The 24,627-nt window shown below is 46.3% G+C and overlaps 1 protein-coding gene across 1 annotated transcript; it reads left to right on the plus strand.

Annotated features, from left to right (window-relative positions):
• The first annotated feature begins 445 nt into the window (after positions 1-445).
• On the plus strand, positions 446-23,813 carry LOC142908472 (ribonuclease inhibitor-like). The gene is made up of 7 exons (XM_076059179.1): positions 446-558; positions 12,025-12,410; positions 14,372-14,432; positions 14,649-16,325; positions 19,397-19,483; positions 22,503-22,586; positions 23,180-23,813. Exons 4-7 carry the CDS (start codon positions 15,916-15,918, stop codon positions 23,265-23,267), a joined length of 669 nt encoding a protein of 222 aa, XP_075915294.1. The 5' UTR covers positions 446-558; positions 12,025-12,410; positions 14,372-14,432; positions 14,649-15,915; the 3' UTR covers positions 23,268-23,813.
• The last annotated feature ends 814 nt before the right edge of the window (positions 23,814-24,627 follow it).

The raw sequence follows: 24,627 nt of genomic DNA on the forward strand, positions 1-24,627 counted from the left end.
TACCCACCCACCCCACCCCACCCACCCACCCCACCCCACCCACCCACCCCACCCACCCCACCCCACCCACCCACCCCACCCCCCCCACCCCACCCCACCCCCCCACCCCACCCCACCGCACCCACCCCATCCACCCCACCCCACCCACCCCATCCACCCCACCCCACCCACCCCATCCACCCCACCCCAGCCACCCCACCCACCCCACCCCACCCACCCAACCCATCCCACCCACCCCACCCACCCCACCCCACCCACCCCACCCACCCCACCCCACCCACCCCACCCACCCCACCCATCCCACCCACCCCACCCACCCCACCCCACCCACCCCACCCATCCCACCCACCCCACCCCACCCACCCCACCCCTCCCACCCCTCCCTCCCCTCCCATCCCTCCCCTCAACGCTCCTTTCACTCCTCCCGTCACCCCTCCATCCCTCTCCTTTCTGCTGCGTCAGGGCCAGAGGCTGAGAGCACGGCAGAGGAGGCTACACGGGGAGCTGGGCCGCGTCAGGGGCGAGAGACGCGGGGCGACTCGACACTTCACAGCGTGGGTGAGTGTGGGGAGTTCGTGGTGCATGGGGGACGGTGGGTGGTGTGGTTCAGACTATAAACCACCTGTGTAAGATACACGGGGGATTTTTTATTGGTGCCTAAATGGCTGTGTGTGTGTGGAAGACGGTGTAGTGTGTGAGTGTGTGTGCGGTGGGGGGTAGGGAGGTAAATGTGTGTGTAATGCAAATGAGTATCTGGGGCGGTGTGTAAACATCACACATTGGGGAGACAAAGGCGGTCCGGCGTGGTTCTGACCACTTACCATTTCGTGTACTATGCCGGCCTTCATAGGAGCTCAATAACAGCACTTGCCCCACCAGTCTGTGGAGCTCCATGGGGGATGTTTGTGTCGGAGCTCGTGCTGTAGGCATAGACGACGCGCGACCGTGGATCCTCTATAGGGAGCGCGCGTCTGCTGTGGGTCGCATGGAGCTGTACGAGCGGACACCGCCGCAGCGATTCCCATACCGAGTCACGAGATAGGCGCTGGGAAACAATTGCGCTGAAGTGTGTTGCTGGGTGGATGAAGCGAGCACCACCATGGTGTGCTTGCCTTGTATGGTCAGTCGTGTGACTGATTATTATAATATATTAATTCACACCTGTGCACCGTGTCATGGCAGTTTCTCTGTTTTTCCTTCATTGCATTTTTATTTCAGAAATATTTCACCTGCAAAATAGATTGAGTTTGAATATCTCATGCGAAAGGGTGCCCAGGGCATGTGGGGTCGTCCAATTGCACAGTGCTTAGCGCACATCACTACACACCCATGGACTAAATCCAGAGGCGAGTGACAAATGAATCAGTTCTGCCCCCCTCGCTTCACCAATCCGCACTAGTCGGCGTGGTGAAATATGGTTAAAAATCAACAAGACCGACAGGGCATAGGGTGCCCATTATCCAGAAGGGCTTTACTTTATTTTCACATCCACATCTAATTGTGGATTTGGTTATTTTTCTTTAGTTATCTTTGTTGCATAAATACAACTTGACAAGATGTGTACTGCTTCATTCTGGTACATTTACTGTTTTTCAGTGCATTTCAGCACTGGGTGTGTTTGTTGGATTTATAGTTTGTCACGTGAGGTTAAACACAAAAACTATTTTATGAACCAGGCAAAGTCCACTAAGCTATTAGATTTTTCATTGAACTGACAGATGCTGTAACCTGGTCCCTTGGGTACCCAGGCCTTCCTATAGTATAACTCCAGGAATTGGCAGATTTTTCTTTTATTGTGCCAAGTAAGGTCCACTGAGCTATATAGCTGTTTTTCAAAAGCAACCAGGCCACAAATCATAGCTCAACGAAGTGACTTATCACGTGGAAATTTGTAGCAGCCAAATACTGTAAACGCATATTTCTAAATGTGAAGGGAAAAAAACTCGAGGATCCAGAGAAAACCCACGCCACCACGGGGAGAATATGCAAACTCCAAATATCCAGGCATCAGGGTTGGAATCGAACCCACGACCTCCTGCATTCCAGGCGAAGGGGATAACTTGTTGCCACCACTGAGCCCCTTGTTAATCTGATGTGGTATACTGGTACAGCCCCTGGTGGCCTCAAGTCACTTTACTGACCTTTGCACCATTGTGTAGTCGGTTCAATTGAGTCGCAGACATACTCTTTGGAGGCAACAAATGTATTTATACCAACACGAAGGGGTAACTTCCCTTTTACCAGATAACAACCTATGATGGTGGACCACCAGGCTATCTGCGCTAACACTCTGGGATAGCTACAACGAGCAGGACTCCAGCTTGAGTCCTGCCAATGTGTTGGTGACTCTTCACGGACGTTGAATGTAGATCTTTCAGAAGACAACAGCAAAGCTGAACCTGGTCCCTCTGGGGACCCGGTTTATATGCTCACCAGTCGTGGCCGGCTCCGCCCTTGGCCACGACTACCTTCTCGATTCCTATTGCAAGATCTCGCCCTGACACGTGACTACCCACTAGCCCCAACTTGGGGCCCCTGTGTAGACTTTACCCGTCATGTACCTTCCAGGGTCAACCAGAGTGCAATGGCCCACATTAACCTCATTCATGGCTGACACTTTCACACCCCTCCTATAGAGGACAGCACTGCACGCCACGCGTGGTGCCACTCAGCGCCATGACTCAGCGTTCACCAAGCCCCACTAGGGCTGGTACTACACCCACATATATGGGGTGTCGGTGATGTAATTACATCGCACGCCGTGTCTCTCAGGCCGGCACTACACAGTGGCATTCCCGATGTCACTACATTACCCCCCCCCCCCCCCATTCGTAGCATTCAGCCGTCCTGGCTGTCAACTCCCCCTTAAAACTAACCAAGTGAATAAGTTCTAGATTTTAAGCTTTCGTGACTGCAAGGATCCATACTCTTTGGTTCTATTCGGTAAAGTCACGTAGGTAAAAAATCATGACGTTTCGGCCACAACACAAGTGGCTTTCATCAGGTGAAGGGGACCGTACTGTCATGAGGACAGCGTTGGAGTGAAGACAGTCCAGCCCAGGTCGCGTCCTTTTAAGCTGTGTGGGAGGAAACAAAATGCTTTGACAAAGGAATTAGCATAAAATGACCGTAACGCACAAGAGGACCGGCACAGAGGGGGGGAGCGGGTGCGAAGTGGAACGTAGAGGACCGGCACGGGGCGGGGAGTTTACAAATGTAGGTGTGAAGTGAAATAAGCTTCTATGAAAGTTTGGTATATCACTATTTGGATAAATACCATTGAAAATTAGTTTAATGTTTGGTATGATTTAGAACATCTTTCCAATGGTTGCTTAAGTGAATAAGGTGATAAAAAGTGAGTAAAAGTGACTAAACGCTATGTGTGCTTCAATAATTAACAATAACAAATAGCATATAAATACCCAAGCCCACCTATACAATATATACACTACCTACAAATGTACAGAACAACACGAGAAAATATAAAACGCGAATGCACGGAATCCCCTCCATCACCAACAACTCCCATCCTCACCGTGTAACAATACCCATAAGCACAACAAAGGCTAGGTTCAGCCAATAACCGATATGGCCTACTGAGTGTGACAAGCAACTGATGGTGTGGGAGTGTGTGTGCATGGGTGTCACAAAATCCGAAGAGTTTTTGAGCGAGTCCTCGTGGCTGGGCCTCCAGTGGAGGTGGGCTCACTCTCCCTGGAGGTCCCAGGGGGAATATGCAACTGTCCAGTCGAATCCGGCTCCTCACGAAGAGCAGTAGGCCGGGTCGACGGGTTCTCCTCTCCCGAATCAAGTGAAGACAGCGCAGGCAGCGGCTCGGGGGACATCAGGGGCGCGGCACCTGAGGGAGGAAGCACACGACTCCGCTGAGGACCAACCTCAACGGGCACACATGCCAGCTCGCCGGACACATCTGTCCCTTGGCGCCCACAGTGTGGAGATGGAACAAACTCACAGGGAGCAATAAAGGGCTTAGGGCAAGAGGAGTGTACAAACCAACTCCGCCGCCCCAAGCGGATCTGGACACACTGCGGTCGAATGACCCGAATCACATCAACCAGCCCTCTCCAGGGTTTGAGCAATTTGGGCGATGTACCCACCGGTACCTGTGGACAGTGCAACCAAGCTCTGTCCCCAGGTGCCCACTCATGTTTTGAAGTACGGAAGCCCCTCAGCCATTCATTGGCCAATTGGCACGAATCAGAATTTACCCTGGAAGTCTCCCGCACTTCGGAAAGCTTTTGAAGGGTACAGCACACGGAGTCAGAGATTTAAGATTTAGCCTTGTTGGGTGCGGCTTGTAACTGAACATGAATCAGGGGGTCGTGTTCTCGCTGACCTGATGACTCAACATGGAGGTCAGAGTCCTGTGCAGCCACCTCAACCATACCATCCGTCTGCGGATTGTGCGGTGACATGTGTACTTTCTTGGTTCACAACTAACGCACACCTCTTGCAATAATTTTGAAGAAAATGTTTTTCCCTGATTGTTCAGAAGACGTTCGGGAGCACTCTTGTCCATTATGTAGTGGGTAATAAACTGGAGGAAGCTTACTCTGAGGCAACACATTTATTATAACATTAACAGGTTATTACACAATGGGGTAATGGCCCCTTTCACCCGATACTCTATGGAGGTAGTCCCTCCAGACTAGCTTGCCTCTCACTGGCTATCACGACATCTATACTGCTGGGGCTTGAGTCTTCCCTTGAGTCTTCACTGGTTATCAGCTGGAGCTTTCACTGGTACAAGCTCGAGCCGACCCTAGCCAGGGGTTCGGCTCTGCCCATTGGGCTCTTCTCTTCAGGGCTCCAGGATGCTCTTCAGTCTTCGGCCGGACAACAACTGCTGGGACCGCTCAGGGACCTGACTTATATATAGGCTCCTGGCTCACTCCGCCCCTGGCCACGCCTTCCTTTTAGGACCGTCTCCGAGGGTCTGGAGAATGACATCATCTCCCCAGCCCCCTTCCCGGGATCTGGGGTCCCGACCGTTGGTCACGATGCTCCCCCAGGGATTGCCTTGGCCAACGGCCCGTCATCATTAATCCAGCAGGTTCAGCCTCCCCTCTGCTCCCTACTGACACAAGCTAGTACTGCCGGCTATGATTAGTGGCGATCATGTTCAACCATGCCACTAGAATTACGTAGCCATTGAGGAATGCCTCAGTGATCTTTGCCGCCAACTGTTTGGGAAGCGGCCAGGCCACAGGCCATCATGAGAAATACTCGACTCCCACCAGAAAATATTTATTCCCACGAGCGGACCGCGTGCACTGCACACACCCCTTCAACAAATTAGCAGCATCCTCAGCCATGCCAGGCCAGAAGAAATCCGACTTACGTGTGGCCAATGCTAGTTTATGCACACCCAAGTGCAACAGATGCTCGTGCACCGCCCAAATGACCTTACCCCGCAGGGCGGTGGGCACAACAATGTTGGAACATCGCATCTCTCCGTCCCAATGCATGATCAATCCGCCTCTGAGAATGAAAGAGGTGACACCCCATCGATCCTCGCCCCCATCAGTCTCTCTGACACGGCATCGCAATTTAAGCAGGGAAGCGTCCTCAACCTGGAGGCGCCCCCATTCTTCGTGGTCCAATCCAATGACAGCATCACGCGCCACTGGATCCCCAGCCCCCTCAGATGTTACAACCTCGGCCGATGCCGTAAGGGTAGGGGGCGAGTGTTCATTGCGCGGCTTAAAGCGACCGGAGCCCGAAAAACTTGCGCAACTCTCGTTCGTGGGTAATCGCGACAGGGCGTCCGCGTTCGTGTGATGGGAGCCTTTGCGATAGGTAACCTGAAAAGAGTAGTCCTGGAGGACCTCCAACCAGCGTGAAAGTTCGCCAGATGGCTGGTCAACCTGCAGCGCGTACTGCAGCGCTGCGTGGTCCGAGCGCACCTCAAAGTCTCTCCCATACAAATATGGAAGATACTGTTGCAAGAAAAACACGATAGCTAACAGTTATCAGCGTGTGACACAGTACCGCTGTTCAGCCGGAGACAGCACTCTGCTTCCTTATGCGATAACACTCGACGCCATTGACAACTTGAGACAGAACAGCTCCAATGCCAGTGTTACTAGCATGTGTATCAAGGACAAACGGCAAGGAAAAGTCGGGGTAGTGGAGGGGAGGGGCGTTCACCAAGCCATCTTGGAGTGCAACAAATGCGGCCTCCTCATGAGTGGTGCCGATGTCACAAGTCGAGGAGACTGAAGTGCTGTGACAAAAGGGCCATTGCCTGAATCGTCTCTTACTATAAACATTTAATTTCAAAGCGGTGTTATCGAAGAAGTTTTTTTGGAAGATAAATAACATCGCGATGGGGGGAGGGGGACATAGCGGGATTGAGGGGGAGCGATTAGGGGGGTTATAGAGGTGGGTGTTGAGTAAAATAGTATCAGTGTCTTGTGCTCGAGCCTAGGGGCTATGCCAATGGGCTAGGCCATTGAGAACACGGATTCGAATGAACGTCTCATCTTGCCACATGCTTTTTTACTATCTCCATCAGTAACAAAATCAATCTACAAAGCAACGCTGCTTCTAAAATGGGTATAGTACTCTGAAGCATGTAAAAATGGTAATGTACTGTCAATCGTATTTTAACAGGAGCATTGTCTCTTTAAAGGTCACGGTTTTTGTTGTTGACATGAACTCTATTGGCTTCCACCTCCCTGTTCACAGAGATCGTCAATGGAGGCTGAAGTCTGTTACTCGCGCACAGTCAGTCGAGGGAGTGATAGCCCCCACTGTGCCCTTTAGCCCGTGGCGTTGCCTATGGGACTCATTGTCCCGTAACATCCCGAGTTCACAATGTCGATTAAAGCGACACCTTTGTTTAATAACGATCCATGAAATGAGTGGGACTTTATATAGTGTGACAGTCTTGTCTTTGGTAATACTGTACTCATGTTTGTTTCTGTTGCCTGGTTTTTAATTGGTAAAGCTGTGATCGTGTTTGATCCCTCCACTGGTATCCGATTAATTTCTGCATCAAGCACAATATCCCCTTTGCTGTCTTCAAGTTCCACCATGGACACGCTCCTGCTTGCCTCTCCCATCATCTCATTCCCCTCCCAATGTTCTCCTATATCGTCCCTACCATCTCGCTTTACTCCCCTTCACTCATTCTCCGCCCAGCAACCAAGGCTTCCTGTTGGAACTTCTAATCAACCTTTACTCATTCGGAGGTCACTCATTCCCTTTTCTTTTGATGCAATTATTTGGGCCTGTCACTTACCATCCACAGATTTCTCCTGTGATCATCACTGTATGTTCTCTCTTTAGAAATGTAGGCTGAATGTACACCACCTTGTTCCCAATGATGATTGTATCTCACTGATGTGCACATCACCTTGACAGAGGCTCTTTTTAAAGGCACTCTAATTGATTATTTCTCATTTCACAGCCTCCACTACACTACTCAGCAGATTATACCCCACTTTGTTCGTCAAGACTTGCTTGAGGCAAATATAAGTATGGTCCAACAACTTCTATGACTGACACGGCACGAGTAAGACTGCCTGCAGTCCAACCAAAAAGGCTGCATCATTGAAAGCTGGTTTCAAGCCTGCCCTCCACGTGTGTTAAAAGATCTTACTCACCCATGTGATGATAGTTGAGCCTCTGGGTGTCAGCATTTCTGCTCTGATATTGCAAGTGTTGGATACTAGTGATTTCTTTCATTTTTCTTAGGGTACCTCTCAATTTATACTCAAATGGCTCAATGCAGAAGGTGTAGGGTCTTTGGTTGCTGTGGCTTGCATGAGCTCTTCAAAGGGATATGACGAAGAGCGATTCTGCATTTGGGAGCATAATTACTTCTAGCATGCTAGTTTCTGCCTTCAACTGCTGAGGAGCTTGCCACTCATTTGTAATTGCGCAGGAAATATTGAAGTAGGCTCCCCTGAGCTGACTGAAGTTTGCAAAGTCATCCTTTATTTGACTGAGAGTTATTGTTCAACTGCTGCAGCTTTTCCATCAGGCCCCCTCTGTTCATGCCAGATCTGAGTTTTGCATTGCCTTCTTAGGCCCTTGTAGCAGTTTTTATGTTCTTTTTTCAATTAAACACCACGTTTAATCACTAATCCATTCATTTCCAATATTGCAACAGGTTGTTGGGCAGGTCTTGGCGGCGTTGTTTACATAATCTTGAAATTGTCCCAAACTGTTGGTTCCTCATTAGACAGGAGCGTGCATTACCACTGCCCACCTCCACATTACAAGCATCCCCACCATAAGAATTATATCCAGTATGAGCTGGAGAAGCTTTTGTTGAACTTCGAGAGTACTACTAAGAAATGGGGTTTACGTTCATCCCCACATAAAACAAAGCACCTGCCTGGGTATTCTGTGTCATCGTATTCTCCCATCCCTCCACTCCCCATGAGCAGTGGGGCAGTTTTGGACAGAGCAGAACAATTTTCCATACCTGGAAAGGGTGCATGTGACTAGCTCCAGTTTGGTAGCAGAGGTCATGCTCCGAATCGGTTGAACATACTTATCTCAGCTGTGTAACACACTGTGAATGCTGCATTGCCTGTCGCTCCATGTAAAGCTCTGGGTCTTCTCAGCCAGATATCCCCTCCCTTCTCTACATTTGAGAAATTTGGATCCCTTTTAAAGGAACGTCCACACTGGTTTTGCATATTCAAGTTGTCTACGATCCACCGTGGGCTTAACAAACTAGATTATGTGAGCAGCTTAGATCCTTGAATGATCTGGACAAATGCCCATCAGTGAGATACTAAGGCAGGTGAGGCAGCATTGGCTGGGTCATGTAGCCCAAATGCCCAGTCACTGTGTACCCAAACAGCTTCTGTTTGTCCAGATATAAGGGGCTTATCGCTATAGGCAAGAGTTTGACTGCTGTGTAACAGAAGGATGGTGGAGCTGTTTGGGCTTGCCAACAGCTCGACCAGTGGTTTCAAGATCATCGTCTCTGGAGGAGTTTTGTGAAGGATGTCCGCCTCCAGCAATAACGGAGGGCGGAGGAGTGATGCTCACAACAACGAGCGGAGTGCAGAATGAGTAAAATGCAGCAAGGTGGAACAGTAGGGAGCACAGGTGGTAGATCTGCCAGTCATCCCTGTCACTCAACCCATGACACCTTTATCTATCCTGTAACCTCCTGCCCATGAGCCTTCGACAGTCCACATGACCTCAATGTGCACTTAGCCTGGCACAAACACTTTGTTGACGTCACCAATTTTGAGTGGCGAATGGCTTTTATTGTTATTGTGTTTATGTACCCACCCCTTCATGTGCCGTACTGGCCTTCTTAGGTGCTCGCTAGCAGAACTAATCCCAATAATGTAAAAAACGATATGGGAGATTTTTCTCATTTGTATCTTGTATGTTTGTGTACATCGCCTATGTGTGTTTGTGGCGAGCCATGCTGCACAACAAACTCAGCCACAGTTATCAATAGCACGTGATATCTACACTGGTTTTGGGTCCTCTAGGTTGTGTCTGCATTAAATGAGTGCCTGGTACAATGGGTAATCAGTATAACCTATGAGACAAACGTGGCCAGGTGTGGTGCTGGCCATTTCTACCCCACTTTGCGTGCGGGTCTTCAAAGGAGCTCACTAACAGCACTTGACCCACCAGTCTGTGGAGCTACATGGGGGATGTTTGTGTTGAAGCTCGTGCTGTCGGCGTAGAAGACGCTCGACAGTTTATCCTCTGTAGGGAGCACGCGTCTGCTGTGTGTAGCGTGGAGCTGTACGATAGTGAAACGAATAGAGTTGTTGCGCCTTGGGCGTAAACATCAATGTACGTCCATTTGCCAGGTGTTATTTTTTTCATTTCCTGTGGAGATGTGTGCTGTATGAGAGAAAAAGCGACTGAGCCCACACCCTCACCCCCTTCTCCCTATTGCATTATCTCCTCGTACTATTTGACTAATCATAAAATCATACGTATATAGTGACACCCCAGGGATAAATTAATATTGCTTGTTATAGCACATTCTTGTAGAAAGAACGCTGGTTAAGTCAGACCGGCCTGTATATGTACAGTTTAGATATTTAGTTTGCAGCAATGCAATACACACAGCTCAATACACAAAGAGTTAAATGTATAAATATCTCATACTAAAGAATGGATTACTTGGGTTTACAAACATGATGTACAAAACTCGTTATAGTCTCATGCTCTGCATGCTGTTGTAAATGCACGTGGTGCATACTCACTGACCAGATGCTTCGTTATTATTGATACTAATAAAAAATGTTAAATTAAGAATTTTTTTCATTAATTTCTCACGTTAAACAAATATAGGGAGGCGTTCATCCAGCGGTAGAGAGACAATGGCTGCTGATGATGATGATGTAACGTGCCGCTCATTTTCAAGGATTCCTAAGAGACAGTGCAAGTGGAGATTCAAAGGCATAGGAAGGTGGTTGCACAGACACCTGGACCACTGCTGTCCTGTATAAGTGATTTATTTAGCATAATGAACATTATAGTAACATTGACGCTGCCTCATGTGTGTACTTTAAGTTTTGGCTTCCCCACACAAACACACTACCTCCACAAAAGGTCATGTTTACTCATTTGTGTGAAGCGTATTCAAGTTTAATTTATTAGGTATAGCCCTGTGAGCCATGCGGCTCTTAAGTCGGGTGCAACTGCAACAAACAAAATATGAATCTACATTGCAGAAAACTATTAAACCACAACCAGACCAAAATAAAGCTACAAAAACAATGTAACAGCAGTAATCATAGGAACTGTGATTTTAAAATTAACAATAAACGATATACATAACATGTACAACAAAACCTGCAGCCATAGCTGGCAGCACGACACTCCCAGTGTATGATGTGTGAGTGAGTCAGCAGCAGCGTGAGTGAGTGTATGTATGATGTGCGAGTCAACGTATGATGTGCGAGTCAGCGTATGATGATTGAGTCAGTATTAGGTTGAGTGAGTATATGATGTGTGAGTCAGCGCACAATGTGTTAGTCAGCGCATGATGAGTGAGTCAGTGTATGATGTGTGAGCAAGTCAGCGGCAGAGTGAGTGTATGATGTGCGAGTGAGCCAGCACACGATGAGTGAACCTATGTATGATGAGTGAATGGGTCAGTGGTTGTGCGAGTGTATGATGTGTGAGTGAGTAAGCGCATGATGAGCGAGTCAGTGCATGATGTGTGAGCGAGTCAGTGCATGATGTGTGAGTGAGTCAGTGCATGATGTGTGAGTGAGTCAGTGCATGGTGTGAGTGAGTCAGTGTATGATGTATGAGAAAGTCAGTGTCGGCTCCCTCTGCTCGCACTGTCGCCCCCCCCCCCCCGGCTCCCCCGGCCCCGTCGGCCCCCTGGCTCAATCGGCTCCCTCTGTCGGCTCCCCCGGCCCCCTCACAAACGGCTCCGCCAGCTGCTGCTGGGAGCGCGGTATGTGATGTCATACCACTGCTAGACAACCTCAGAGCACCCTCTACCTATACATTGAGAGCATGGGAGTGCCCACTACATAGGGACTACCCAAGATCAAACCTGGCTCCCACCCTCTAATCGTCACTCAACTAGATGTGACGCTATCCCGATCATTGCACATTACAACGCAATTTGCCTTCTGCGTGGCATCACGATGGTCGAGGCAGAGCACGTGGTGTCACGCAGCTGCTTGATCTGCTAAAACTGTGTGGCGTTTTGAATTAGGTTCACATTTTACTTTTTTTATCGTAGTGTTGTGTTGATGTGAATGTTCAAATACTTGCACTGAAGAGTGTTTTGAGATGCCTAAAGTGTTTTGATGCAATTTTATGTATTTATATATATATTCCAATAACAATTTTAAGCTTTCATTACAATTTAAATAAGTCAATGTATTCACAATCAAATACCTAAAGTCACAATTGTACCTAACCGAGACCTCTCAGATTTTAGTAGCAACATTTTATTTTTTTATAATTATTCTTCCCTGTACCTGGATAAAATTACACGACTATGCTTACAGGTGACACGTGGTTTGTTTTCATTTTCTTCAGGTGACTCGATGCATTTGTCGTGATGGCATCAAAAGATCCTGCATATGAGATCATTAAAACCAACAAAGTGAATCTGCAGAAATACCTCCAGGCGAAGTCTTCAGAAGTGCTTGACCATTCCTATCAAACAGGGATAGTCCTGGACAGTGAATACGCGTCTCTTAACAGCGAGAATGACCCCGTTGTGCAAACACGGCCTCTGGTTAACCTGGTGCTCATAAAGGGAGAACAAGTCTGCATGATATTTCTTGAAGATGTGCTCGTGCGACTGAGATCCGAGATCCCTCTCTTGGATCAGTGGATCTCACAGCATGAGCACCAGCTCAACGTGATCGGTGTCGATCTGAGCAGAACTGCGGGTAAAGCCATCCCTGGAGCAGCTTCTCGTGAGTGATGCTAAACTTCACATAGCCATTCACATGTCTCTGGCAAGTTTAGGTGAAGGAATTGCTTTGAACTGAGATTGTCATTTAATATTAGCAAACTGCACCACCCTTGCATGACAACATTCCTTTCAGAAGGAGGACATTTCTATTCCATTCCATAGCAGGGAAACTACAATTTATCAGCAATTGGGAGGAAAGGATAGATGGATAATGAAAATATGTGTAAATATCAAAAACTTACATCAACACTGGACCCCAACATTCATTAATTCGTCATATCCTACACCTCCCTGTCCTTGGAAAAGACGTAAACATGGTGATTTTCTACCTCCTCTTCAGACAGACATGGTATTTAAGCTGTAATAATGTAATGACCTATGAAGCTTTCTTTCAAGTGTCAAGCCCAAGATGTTTGGCAATGGCAGCAAACCCATCTGCTGCCATGGTCTCCATGACTTGGTACAATCTGGATTCCACCAAGGCCATGTCATTGAAACTGTTCCCCTATGCAGGGCAAATTACCATTTCTGTTAAACTATGGATGCTGCTTCTAGTTCTTGACCTTTGGGCTGCTTTTGACACCACTCCATCCTCTTGAATCTTCATGGCGATGCAAGTGTTGTCTGACAAACTTATTTCCTGGTTCTGCTTCAACCCCTGGAATTGATTAATATTTTTCCATGCAAGCACTGTCTTCTGTTCAGAAGCCCTAATTCTGTGGTGTTCCACATGGCGCAGTCCTGTGCCATCTTTTCTTTTCAGTACAATCTCCTCGTTTTGAGAAAAAAATACGTTTTTATTATCGACTATCACTGCTATTTCTAATGACACCCAGCCTTATATTGCCATTGACTCATATAACGGAACCTACTTTCCTCTTACACCCTGACTTGAATTGGTTAAAACTTCCTCCAAATAAAATGTCAATATTTAAGCCCTCATCGTTTGTAAAAAGTCCACTCTAACTCATGACTCCAAGTATTTTATCATGGAGAGATTACGGAGAGATTAAAATAACACCATCAAAGTTATGAGCCATCGAGTTAGATGTTAACTTGAAAAGCTGTGATGAAAGATGTCGAGCAAATCTGTCATTAGGGAAATCTCCACTCTCCCCAATCTAGGGGATGCCACAGTGCTTGCTGATGATGCAGTAGCCAGGTTAGTTGAAGTTCAAGTGAACCTACGATGCATCACGTGGGATGCTACGAGTTCTGTGATTTATGTGGCTGTTATTGTGGAGGTGCAAGCACAATGGCGGAGCCAGGATTTTCAGGTAGGGGGGTAACTCCTCCAGCAATAATTTTTTTTTTATATAGGAGTTGTTATGACGTAAAGACTTGTCCCTTGCTTTTTATTCGACGCGTGTGCGGCGATGGCGCAGCCAACAACCGTGTGTGATCGGCATCGCGCTCGCTGAAGGTGTCCCTTCAGGGAAGTCGTGCACTGTATACGCAACTGCGTACACTTATGTGAATCACTTATAACTGCTTTGCCGTTACTTATTGCCAATTATGGACTCAGACTATTGTCCTATCATCTCATAGAGTCTCTGGCACATAGTAATATGCTACACAGTGGCGGTCGCAAAATGCTGATTTATCGATCGAAATTAAGGATTTCGATCGGATCAGGGGAGGCACGTGCCACCCCCCACAACTGGCTCCGCCAGTTAGCAAACACTGCATCTTTTCTACCTGCAGAGGACCGTGCCTGGTGTACTGCACTCCTCCACCACAGTGTAGCCCCCGTGCTACGTGATATAGGCCAGCTTGAGATGGGAGAGGAAACACAGCCCCAATACTAGTGAAATATAAAAAGTTAAATTCAACATCCTAAACAACAAAAATCAATAATTGTAGGACAAGGCAGGATTGAAATTTACACCCAAATTGATGGAATTCGTTTTTGATATTGCTGATGTACATCGTAATGCTAAATGTGGTACTATCTTTTCACAGGCAAAACAAACAAGACAAGTGTTTGGAACATTTTTGTCATGATAAAAAATATTTTACAAAGGTACAGTGTTTATAAAAATTGCATTTGTAGAATACGCATCGTGAAAACTTCCACGCAATAATTCGTGATGTACATGATGTTACTGCATTATCCATAGTGAACGAATTCGCTACGCTTTTTTTAACTACATAGTTTATTTAATCATATTTTTCTGCTATAGCAATGTTTTTTAGTATAAATGAAACTAATTTGTTAAATCATTTCTGTTGAATTTAGATAACCCTGGTGAGGATTACAGAGAATTCTTGCTGAAGCTGACATCATTAACACGAGACTACGACGCACGACCTGGAGAACCTGCAGTGTTTTTGTCAGAGAGGATGCTGAAGCCAATTCTGGTTCCCTACTACCGCCATCAAGAAACCAAGGAGCACGAGTTACTAGCGAGAGACAAACAGCACAAGGAGCCGATGGAGAGAGCACATAGAGAAGCGATGACTCACAAGAAGCTCTTTGATCCCATCAGTTCCATTGGAAAAAAAACACACCCTCGACTGGTTATTGTGGTGGGGACTCCAGGCAGCGGTAAAACCATGTTGAGCAAATTCATTGTGCACAGCCTTCTGTCAGGTGAGTGAGTGTTTGCACAATGCTTTGAGCACATCGTGCTCATCACGTTCAGGGAGATAAATGATGTTGGAGAGGTGTCACTCGCAGAGCTGTTTTCTGTGATGCACTCATGTTTGGGAAACAAAGCGGATGAGGTTTTCACAAACCAAGAGAGAACCATTTTTGTTATGGATGGGTTGGACGAGTTTGGAAAGCGCCTTCACTATGCCAATACTTGCACTGATCCACGTAAGACGGCAACAGTAGAAGCCATCATTGCTGCCCTAGTGAATGGAAATCTCTTGCCCAAGGCCTCGGTCTTGATAACGACCAGACCCATTGCCATGGAGCAGCTGAGTGAAGTCAATTTTGATCGAGCTGTTGAAATCACTGGGTTTTCCAACGACGATAAACTATCATTCTTAAACAAATTTTACCAAGACAGGAGTCTAGCAGAAACGGCACTCAAGCTCCTGCAGGAAAATGAAATGGTGAATACATTGTCCCAGAACCCTTCATTCTGCCATATAGCAGCCATTACACTGAAGGAACATTTACAAAAGTCTGATCATTCTGAGATTATCCTCAAATCAATGACTGACCTCTTCACGCAATACGTGTGTGGGCTCATAAAACACCATGGACGTGGCAGCCGCGGAACCAAGGAAGTCTCTTGCCAATATGGCTCTGAAGGGGGTTCAGCAAAACATCCAGATGTTCAGCCAAAAAGATCTAGAAGAGTGTGTTGTTAGTTCTTCTGAACTAGGAAGTACATTCATCAACAAAGTGTTCACATGTGAGGGCATTCAACAAGGGAGTTGTTATTCATTTTCACACTTGACAATGCAGGAATTTTTTGCAGCAATAGCCGTGCATCTGTCACATTCAACACGGCCAGTGAGTGACGTCATCAAGGCTATTAAGGACAGCAAAGATGGGAGGTTTGATGTGTTTCGGAGGTTTTTTTTGTGGACTAGCATCAAGCACTCCATGGAAGTTCTTTGAGGGTATCTTGGATCCTCCATCTGCTGATTCTCAAAAGGAAATAATCGAGTGGCTCAATCACAGCATGGAGACTCAGAATGTTGACAGACACAGGCTCATCAGTCTCCTGCACTGCTTGCACGAGCTGCATGACCGCAAGTCCCTGAGTGATGCCACTCGGTCCATGACTGAGATAGACCTGTCATTCACAAGGCTGTCCCTGCCAGACTGCGCTGCCATCTCCTGGATCCTGCTGCAGCGAGAAGAACCTATGGAGACACTCAACCTGTTCGGCTGTGGCATCGGCACCGAGGAAATGAAGAGGCTTCAGCGTGGACTGCACAGATGTAAACATCTAGTGTAAGACTGGCACACCTTGCATTCACTGCTTCACAAATTGTGTGTGCATAATTGTGCGTGATATCAACTCAGTTTCAATTGAGCACCAGGTGCAGTGTGTAAAACATCGCTACTCGGGAGACAAAAGCAGCCGGGCGTGATACTGGCCACCCACTCCATCATATGCCATGCCGGCCTTCATAGGTGCTCCCTAACGGCACTTTCCCCAGCAGTCTGTTAAGGCTATACGGCAGATCTTTCTCTATAAGAATCCTCACTTATTAACTGTGCATACAGCACAATGTAACTCCATTCTCACGTAAACACTCGGTCTTGCGTAGCCCAAGCATGAATACAAATTTTGACAAATTATTCCCCTTGCCACTGCCATCATTGTCCTCACTCACTTCACTCCTCTCCCCGCACGCCACGCTCACCCCTCCATTGATACCTCCCATTAACCCCCCAATCTGCTCCTGCCTTCACTTTTTCCATAACCCATCCCCCACCCTTGCCCATACCTTCACTCTTCAGCTGCATACCCACTCCCACTCATCCACTGAGGGATAAGGTTCGGTGAGTGAGTGCGTGCCTGCTTGAGTTGGTGGTTGACTTGGTGGGTGGATCGATGAGTGAATATGTGGAGTTAAGTGAGGATGTGAGCGAGTTGGTGGGTCAGTGGTGTGTGAGTGGGTTGGTGAATGAGTGAATTAGTGTGTGAGTGGGTTGGTGAATGAGTGAATTAGTGTGAGTGGGTGAGTAAATGTACAGTGAGTAGGTGGGTCCACAGTGAATGCTGCACTCACTGTACATTAAAGTACAAAAGGAAAAAAAAGTTATGCATATGCATGGATGCTGTAAAGTTTTCCATCATCTTCAGCAACATTTAATTAGCGATAATGATAGCCCTCACACTATGTGCAGGAAGTGAGGTGACCGTAGGCCACACTGACCAAATGTAGCCCTGATAGCGACTCTGCGGTGGAGAGTGAGGGTAACGGTTTGATCCACGTGTCCGATTCAAGCCCCTGGTTCACAGTGAATCATGGTCAGTGATTGTGCTCACCACTACAGAGACAGCTAATTGGTAATGGGTGTTAATCTTAGTTGTAACGTATTAAAGAGACAAAGATCCCCCAAGTAGCCCATATAAACTGGTGGGGAAAGTGAAGCCAGTGACAGGGAACAAGCACACACTATTACACTGCACTTTAGAGCACAAAGACAATCTCCCCGTGGAGCCTGCACACACTTTTGAGGCAAGTGCTGATCGCACTTCCCTGACCAGCACCGTCCTTGGCTGTCTTTTTCTCCCCATTGCTGATGTTTACGCAACATACCAGGTACTCATTTAAGGCTGAGTCACCCTAGATTTTCTTTTATCACTCACCACTGATGCTGTTTACAGATATTAAACCCAGGTCGCTTAGTTCGTAATGTGATGTGCCAACAACTTTCCCACCATTCCCCTAAACACAATCAAAGACACTCGTATATACACACAGACATGTACACACACAAACGTACACATAGTGTACATATAAACTCACACACTCCTACACATGTACAAGTAAAGCCTTTGGCCACTCCACTGCTGGATAAGGCACTCCCACACCATGCAGGTCTTGTGGGTTATTTGACCATACATCACCAATCTTGTCAGTGTGGGTTGGTGTAGTGCATAGAGATGAATGTTGTTCCATTGCCATAACGCAGCTCCGCAGGCTACAACACCTGTTGTTATGCATGTTAGTCATGGGTAGAAGCACCATCCAGGCTCGTGCCTATTTAGATTTTCAGATTTATTAGATCTTACATGTACACTAATGTACACACTCTCATATATGAATATACACACACTCACTCACATGTACATATACACTAATATGCATATACACGAATACGTGCACGTTACTACACACTCACACACACTTTTACACACCCCTGTTTGAGTCTGCAGTTTTAATGTGACAGTATTTTTTTACATTAAAATGAATGCAAGCAATCTTCATATAATAAGGATTCACATTCATGAAGCGCAATTCGTCCAGTGATCTGAGTGCACCATGGACAAATTAGTTAATATACGCATGTATGTGCAGGGAGTCCCAGGTTTACGGAAATCCGAATTTACAGAAATGCTCCCATGAATCGTGTAATAAAACTCAACGTGTGGAAATGTTAGCGTTAGTTACATAAGAACAACTAGTGCAGCGCGTTGAGGTTGCGGTCGTCTCCTGCGGAGCGAGGCTTAAGCCCCGCCTCAACCAAAACGCCGCCTTCACCGAGCCCGAGCTTCACAGGATTAAGGTTTTTTTTATATCATTACATAATTATTTTCCTTTTGTAGAATTACGTAATTGCTTGTTTTCTATGCTGAGAACTATATATTCCCATGTTTCTATTGCTGGTTTGAATTTCAAGTTTATTTCATGAGTTATTTACTTTAGTTCCTGTGTGTGTGTGTATGTAGGTTTGTAGACGAGGAGCGGTAGTGTCGTGATTAGCGCGACGCTGGGCTATGAACCCGGCGTCCTGGGTTCGATTCCCGCTCACGGCCAACACCGGTGCCAATTATCTGAACCGGACCTAGGCCTCCCTCTAGGTCGACTCGGCCTCAAATGAGTACCTGGTGCGGTGTGTAAACATCATCACTGGGGAGACAAAGGCGGTCGGGCGTGGTGCTGGCCACCCACCCCCTCGTGTGCCGTTCTGGCCTTCATACAGTAGGTGCACGCTAACAACACTTGCCCCTACAGTCTGTTAAGGCTACACGGGGGATCTTTGATTTTTTTTTGTAGAGGAGGTCTTGCAAAACAAGACCCTTGTAAACACAAACACGTTTCAGATTATAAAGGTACAGTGCAGTATAAATGAATGGATGATTGTGAGTAAAATATTCGCGAATGCCACAAATATCATATGCTTCTGTGTTATACATGAAACAATGAGCAGCTTTGCTCATGAACGTGTGTGCTCTGGTCACGTGCACCGCCATTGTGAGTGTCCCTCACTCACCGCGTGTTTGACTCCGCGGTTCCCGTGGGCTCAGTGAGTCAGCGCTGTCCCTTCTCCCGTCCACCCGGGTTTAGGCTGAGTCTCAACGAGATCGGAGACAGCGGACTCCAGCTCATAGCGGACGGGATGTTGGGGAGAGAAGGGAGTTTGGAGACGTTACTGTGAGTAATGTCCTGATGCACAGACACTAATATAAGCACACCTAAACAAATATATACACACATACAGACACAAAACACAAAGATACTCAGTATAGCATGATGTTGTATTTTTAACGTCGATTATAACTTTATTTTAATGCACTCATCAATTAAGTTATTAACCACCCTTATTACAGCACTTTTGACCACTATTAATTAATAATACAATTACAATTGTCACATTACCTACTCTAACCAATGATATTATTTTAAATTATATTATGTTAATACAGTAGATCATCGATTATCCGGCAGCCGGATTTTCAAAAACACCAGATAATCGCATCATTATTTAAAATGACTTATTTTTGGAAACTCTTGAATAAGATTACGTTTTAATGTGTTCTGTGTATATTTAGTGTTTTAAATAGATTGCGATATGAAAATCGCTTAAGAAAATATACAAAGACAAAATTAATATCCTGCTGTAAAAAAGTGACTATTTACTCTTCTTGGTTCTTTCGGCAAAGTCGCGTAGAAGGGAAATAATAAAATAATAAAAAATTAAACATAATAAAATAAAATTATCACGACGTTTCGGCCACAACATTTACTGTACCCCACTCACCACTCCAATATCAAAGACTCTGCATGGGGTGATGTGTGTACTATGCTATTGTTAAACAACTTGTGTTTGACAACATCTTTTGTTTGACAACAACTTGTGTTTGACAACAACAACTTGTGCTTGTCAATCGTTGGGCTGATGTAGCCTTCAAACCGGTGCTCTGGTGAATGCCGAATTGCACTAAATTTTCGCCAGATCGCACTTTATACTTTATGTCTATGACTGTAGTTATTAGTCATGAAACATATACGTGCAGTATTTTCATTGTTTAAGTTGTTGTATGTAGTGTGTAATGAACTGTATATATTATTTGACACTGAAATAAAGCATAGCTGCTCTTTGTTTTTTTCGGTAAAGTCAGGTATTAATAAGAAATAATAAAATAACATATTGTACGACGTTTTGGTTGCAACACAAGCAGCCATCATCAGGTACAGAAGAGCTAAATTTACGAGAGCGGGGAAACACATAGCCTCAGATGTATATTACAGACACCCAAGTAGGGGGAACTAACACAGATACAACAGGGGACACAGAGAGAGAATCACACCAAACAAACAGGGTTTAGCAAAATTTTGGAAACCATATGAAGCAACACAGACGGTCGGTCAAAACACAATTAACGCATAGTCCGGTTGATCACGCTATTTCAAAGATTGCTAAATTGCAAGTTAAGTATGAAACTCAAAATACAGACCGCGCGCACACACACACACAGACATCCAAGGAGAGCGAACCAGCACAGAGACAAGCACACAGTGAAGTCGCCTTAAATAGGCAGAGAAGGTAAGGCTTAGAGACAATGGGACAAATCAGCATGAGGTATGCATGGAGCAAAGTGGGGCGCGGCAGCACCTACTCAGAAGCTACAAGACCCACACACAGGCAGAGACAGCACGGTAAAGTCACGTATTTAAACGTGACTTTACCGTGCTGTAAATCCTGCAGTCACAAAAGCTTCAAATCAAGTTTGAACCAACTCTTCGGGGAGGTATGAGGTCTGTGTCTTTGTGTTGTCTCTGCTTGTGTATCTGCCTTTGTGTCTTGGCTTGGATTTGTGTCTCTCTGCTGTCTCTGCCTGTGTGTGGGCCTTGGTGTTTCCGAGTGTGCGCTGCTGCTCCGCACTTTCCGCGCCCCCTTTGCTCCATACATACCTCATGCTAATTTGTTCCATTGTCTCTCAGCCTTACCTTCTCTGCCTATTTAAGGCAACTTCACTCTGTGCTGATCCGCTCTGCTTGGATGTCTATGTGTGTGTGTGCAGTCTGTATTTTAAAATTTCATACTTAACTTGCAATTTACCAATCTTTGAAATAGCGTAATCAACCAGACTATGCGTTAATTGTGTTTTGACCGACCGTCTGTGCTGCTTTATATGGTTTCCAAAATTTTGCTAAACCCTGTTTGTCTGGTATGCTTCTCATTCTGTGTCCCCTGTTGTATCTTTGTTAGTCCCCCCTACTTGGGTGTCTGTATATACATCTGAGGTTATGTGTTTCCCCTCTCTCATAAATTTAGCTCTTCTGTACCTGATGATGGCTGCTTGTGTTGCAACCGAAACGTCGTACGCTATTATGTTATTTTATTATTTATTTTTATTACGTGACTTTACCGAAAAAAACAAAGAGTAATTCCTGCAGTCACGAAAGCTTCAAATCAAGTCCAAAGCATAGCTGCTTGTTTTGTCACGCACTTTGTGCCGATCGCCGGCCTGGTTCATCCTTTGGAGCGGTTTTACCGGTTTCATCGGATGTTGGAACCCAGATAGGCACGCTCTGGATTTAATCAATGATCATCTGTATTTAACGTCATAGATTACAATTAAGAATTTTATATAATGAACGGCTGCAATCTTGACATTAATTGTCCACCCATACGTTTACATTAATAACACCACAACCTGACTCTTATTAAAGCTATACATCACCAATGGCTCTGATACGTCAACCCTATACATTTGAACATTATTTGATCCTTACCCAATATACAGTTTAAACCAGCCTTGGCCTCGTGATGGATAGCGTGGACATCTGTGAAAGAGAGCTTTTTAGATTTTCGGATTCTCCATTATTAATAAATATTCAGATTTAGATTCTGGCTCCTCTGCCTGTATCTAGTGGCCTTTCATGGACAAACGCGATTTTTAATACAATATTGCAGACCTCACCAAATGCGGTGGGTTACGTTCCTGTAAAATGCCGTGTTGGACAAAGCCGCATTAAACAATTCATAGACAAATAGGTTTGCATTCCTGGGTCCGAAATGATTACTCCCTCCGTCTGTTTAGCCGATTCTACGAGATTTCCACCCTCATTGTGCTAAAAGATGTTGAGTTGCTCTCCATTACTTGTGAGTGTGTATACTTTTTATTTTCCAGTTTCACCCCACTCAGTGCCTCTTTTCTCCCTGTAGTCTGGAGGGCTGCTCACTGAAGGACAAATCGATCCCAGCTCTCCATGACATTATAATCACCAACAAAGCATTGAGGGAGCTCAGGTAAGTTATGCTGCTCGTGTCTCATACGCGCTCTGATTGTTGCTACAGACAAAACAACTTTGATTCGTCATTAACACTGTTGCCTTAGAATAAAACATTAAAAAGGCAACGTTTTGGGCAATGGACCTTGATAGCATGTTTGTGTGCTATGAGAGCCATTGCCAGAAGTGTGGGGTGAGTAGTGGAGTGTATTCCAGTCCATTTAATATTCTCTGGTTATTTCGGTAAAGTCACGTAGAAAATAAAATCAAATAATAATGGAATAGACGTTTCGATTGCAACAAGCAACCGTCATCAGGTAAACCACCGCACATAACCACAGGCGTTATAGGCAGCAGAGCTAAGTTGCAGACAACAGACTGCAGTGTGCAACACAATCCACCGTTGAACTATTCTACGATCCTAGATCTGCAGTCCCTGCCATCACAGACCTGCCTTGACCCGCGTAGTGAAGTATGGTGAAGCAGCTCTCATGGCATGGGGAGACCTTCATCCAGCGTGGTTGTTGTAGGCTGCGTGGGTCTCGAACTGTGAGGCGCTGCCCGAGTCTCCGTGTGAACCCGCGTCAGCGTGAACCTCTCTCTGTGCTGCAGGGTGAACGACAATGACTTCAGTGAGGAGGGGAAGAAGGAGCTGAGGAGCAAATGGACTCCCAGAAGAAGCCTGCAGTTGTATATTTAAGCCGATAGGCGACGCTGGCCCTGCAACAGATGGAGCTGGCCCACGTGCAACTCGCACAGCAGCCCGGCGCATTTCACCTCAACAGCTCCGATCACCGGCACAGACTCTGAGCCTGACTGAGACGACAATGATCGGGGAGCTTTCTCTCTCTGTGAACCCCACACGAAGCCAAGGGTGAACGCGGCTCCGAGATTCTGATGAGCGTGGTGATTCCGATGATGTGTAACTGTATTTATGAATGTTGTGTAGGGAATCGATGTTGGGGCTCGTGGGGGAGGGGTGGCAGGGGGAATGCGGAGGGTTGCGGGGCAGGGGGTGATTTTCAATGGTCTGGCAGCTCACCTGTTACATCACGTAGCTACAAACATTTTCATAAATTTTGCATTAGTCACAATGCCATACACACCATACAAATCGTACACCTAATATGTTTTGCTCATAACTTGCCCATTGCTTTCATATTCATTCTTGTGTCAACTCACGTTCAAATATCTTCTTTGTTATTGTGTGAACTTATGTTCAAATAAACCATTTTTTTTAATATCACCTTCCTATTATTACATTACTTATCTTCAATTACAGCTTTCGTGACTGCAGGATTTCATATTCTTTGCCGCCCGGGTAAAACTGCATGGCCGGGAGTCGAAGCCATTCCCTCTACACCTTCGGGTGCGACAGACATGTCCTCTGGCTCCCACATTAATTTACATCTATTTTTACCACGTACTTCCTGAAGCCTTCTATCTGCTACAGCTACAATTGGAGGCAGATCAATGCCCAGGTGTGGTCAAGGGATTTCTCCCTATTGCTCAACCATGTTACGTTTGCCGATCTGGTAATTGCTGCTTGCTCAGAGGAGGAGTTGGAGGTGCTGCTGCTGAACCTTGAGCTTTCCTGCTGAGAGGTGGGGCCTTAACATCAGCCCCACCAAAACTAAGCTCCTGCCTGGGTATTTTGTACCATCGGACACTCCCAATTGGTGATAGGGCAGTTGTGGAGAGAGTGGAGAGTTTCCCATACCTGGGCACTGTATTCATGAGAGGTCTCACTCCGAATCAGTTGTGTGGCATTATCTTTTCATCGCTTGCATAATGCTGTGTGGAAGCTACTTGGTCTGTCGCTCTGAACGAATTTTGAGGTCTTCTCGGCCACAGTCATTCCCTCACTTCTCTATGCTTGTGAAACGTGGAGAAGAGATGGTACAGGAGGATGAGGAGCTGAGTGGACTTGCCGATGACTGGTACCAGCGGTGTCAAGATCAGCCTCTGTGGAGGAGGCTCTTGAAGGACTCTACTGGGCAGTTGGAGGCAGTCGCCCTCCAACAACAACGGAGAGGGGGAGGAGCGACGCTCACAACAAT

This window comes from Petromyzon marinus (genome assembly GCF_048934315.1).
Source record: "Petromyzon marinus isolate PM22_M1 ecotype Great Lakes invasive population chromosome 84 unlocalized genomic scaffold, UKy_Petmar_22M1.pri1.0 chr84_unloc.4, whole genome shotgun sequence".
Lineage (NCBI taxonomy): Eukaryota > Metazoa > Chordata > Hyperoartia > Petromyzontiformes > Petromyzontidae > Petromyzon > Petromyzon marinus.

What these genes read in the sequence shown, in the direction of transcription:
- LOC142908472 (XM_076059179.1), top strand. Translation starts at nt 15,916, where the DNA reads ATGGGAGGTTTGATGTGTTTCGGAGGTTTTTTTTGTGGACTAGCATCA. An exon ending in GGGAGTTTGGAGACGTTACT is followed by an intron (nt 19,484 to 22,502) that starts GTGAGTAATGTC and finishes TTCTCCCTGTAG; the next exon opens with TCTGGAGGGCTGCTCACTGA. An exon ending in AAAGCATTGAGGGAGCTCAG is followed by an intron (nt 22,587 to 23,179) that starts GTAAGTTATGCT and finishes TCTGTGCTGCAG; the next exon opens with GGTGAACGACAATGACTTCA.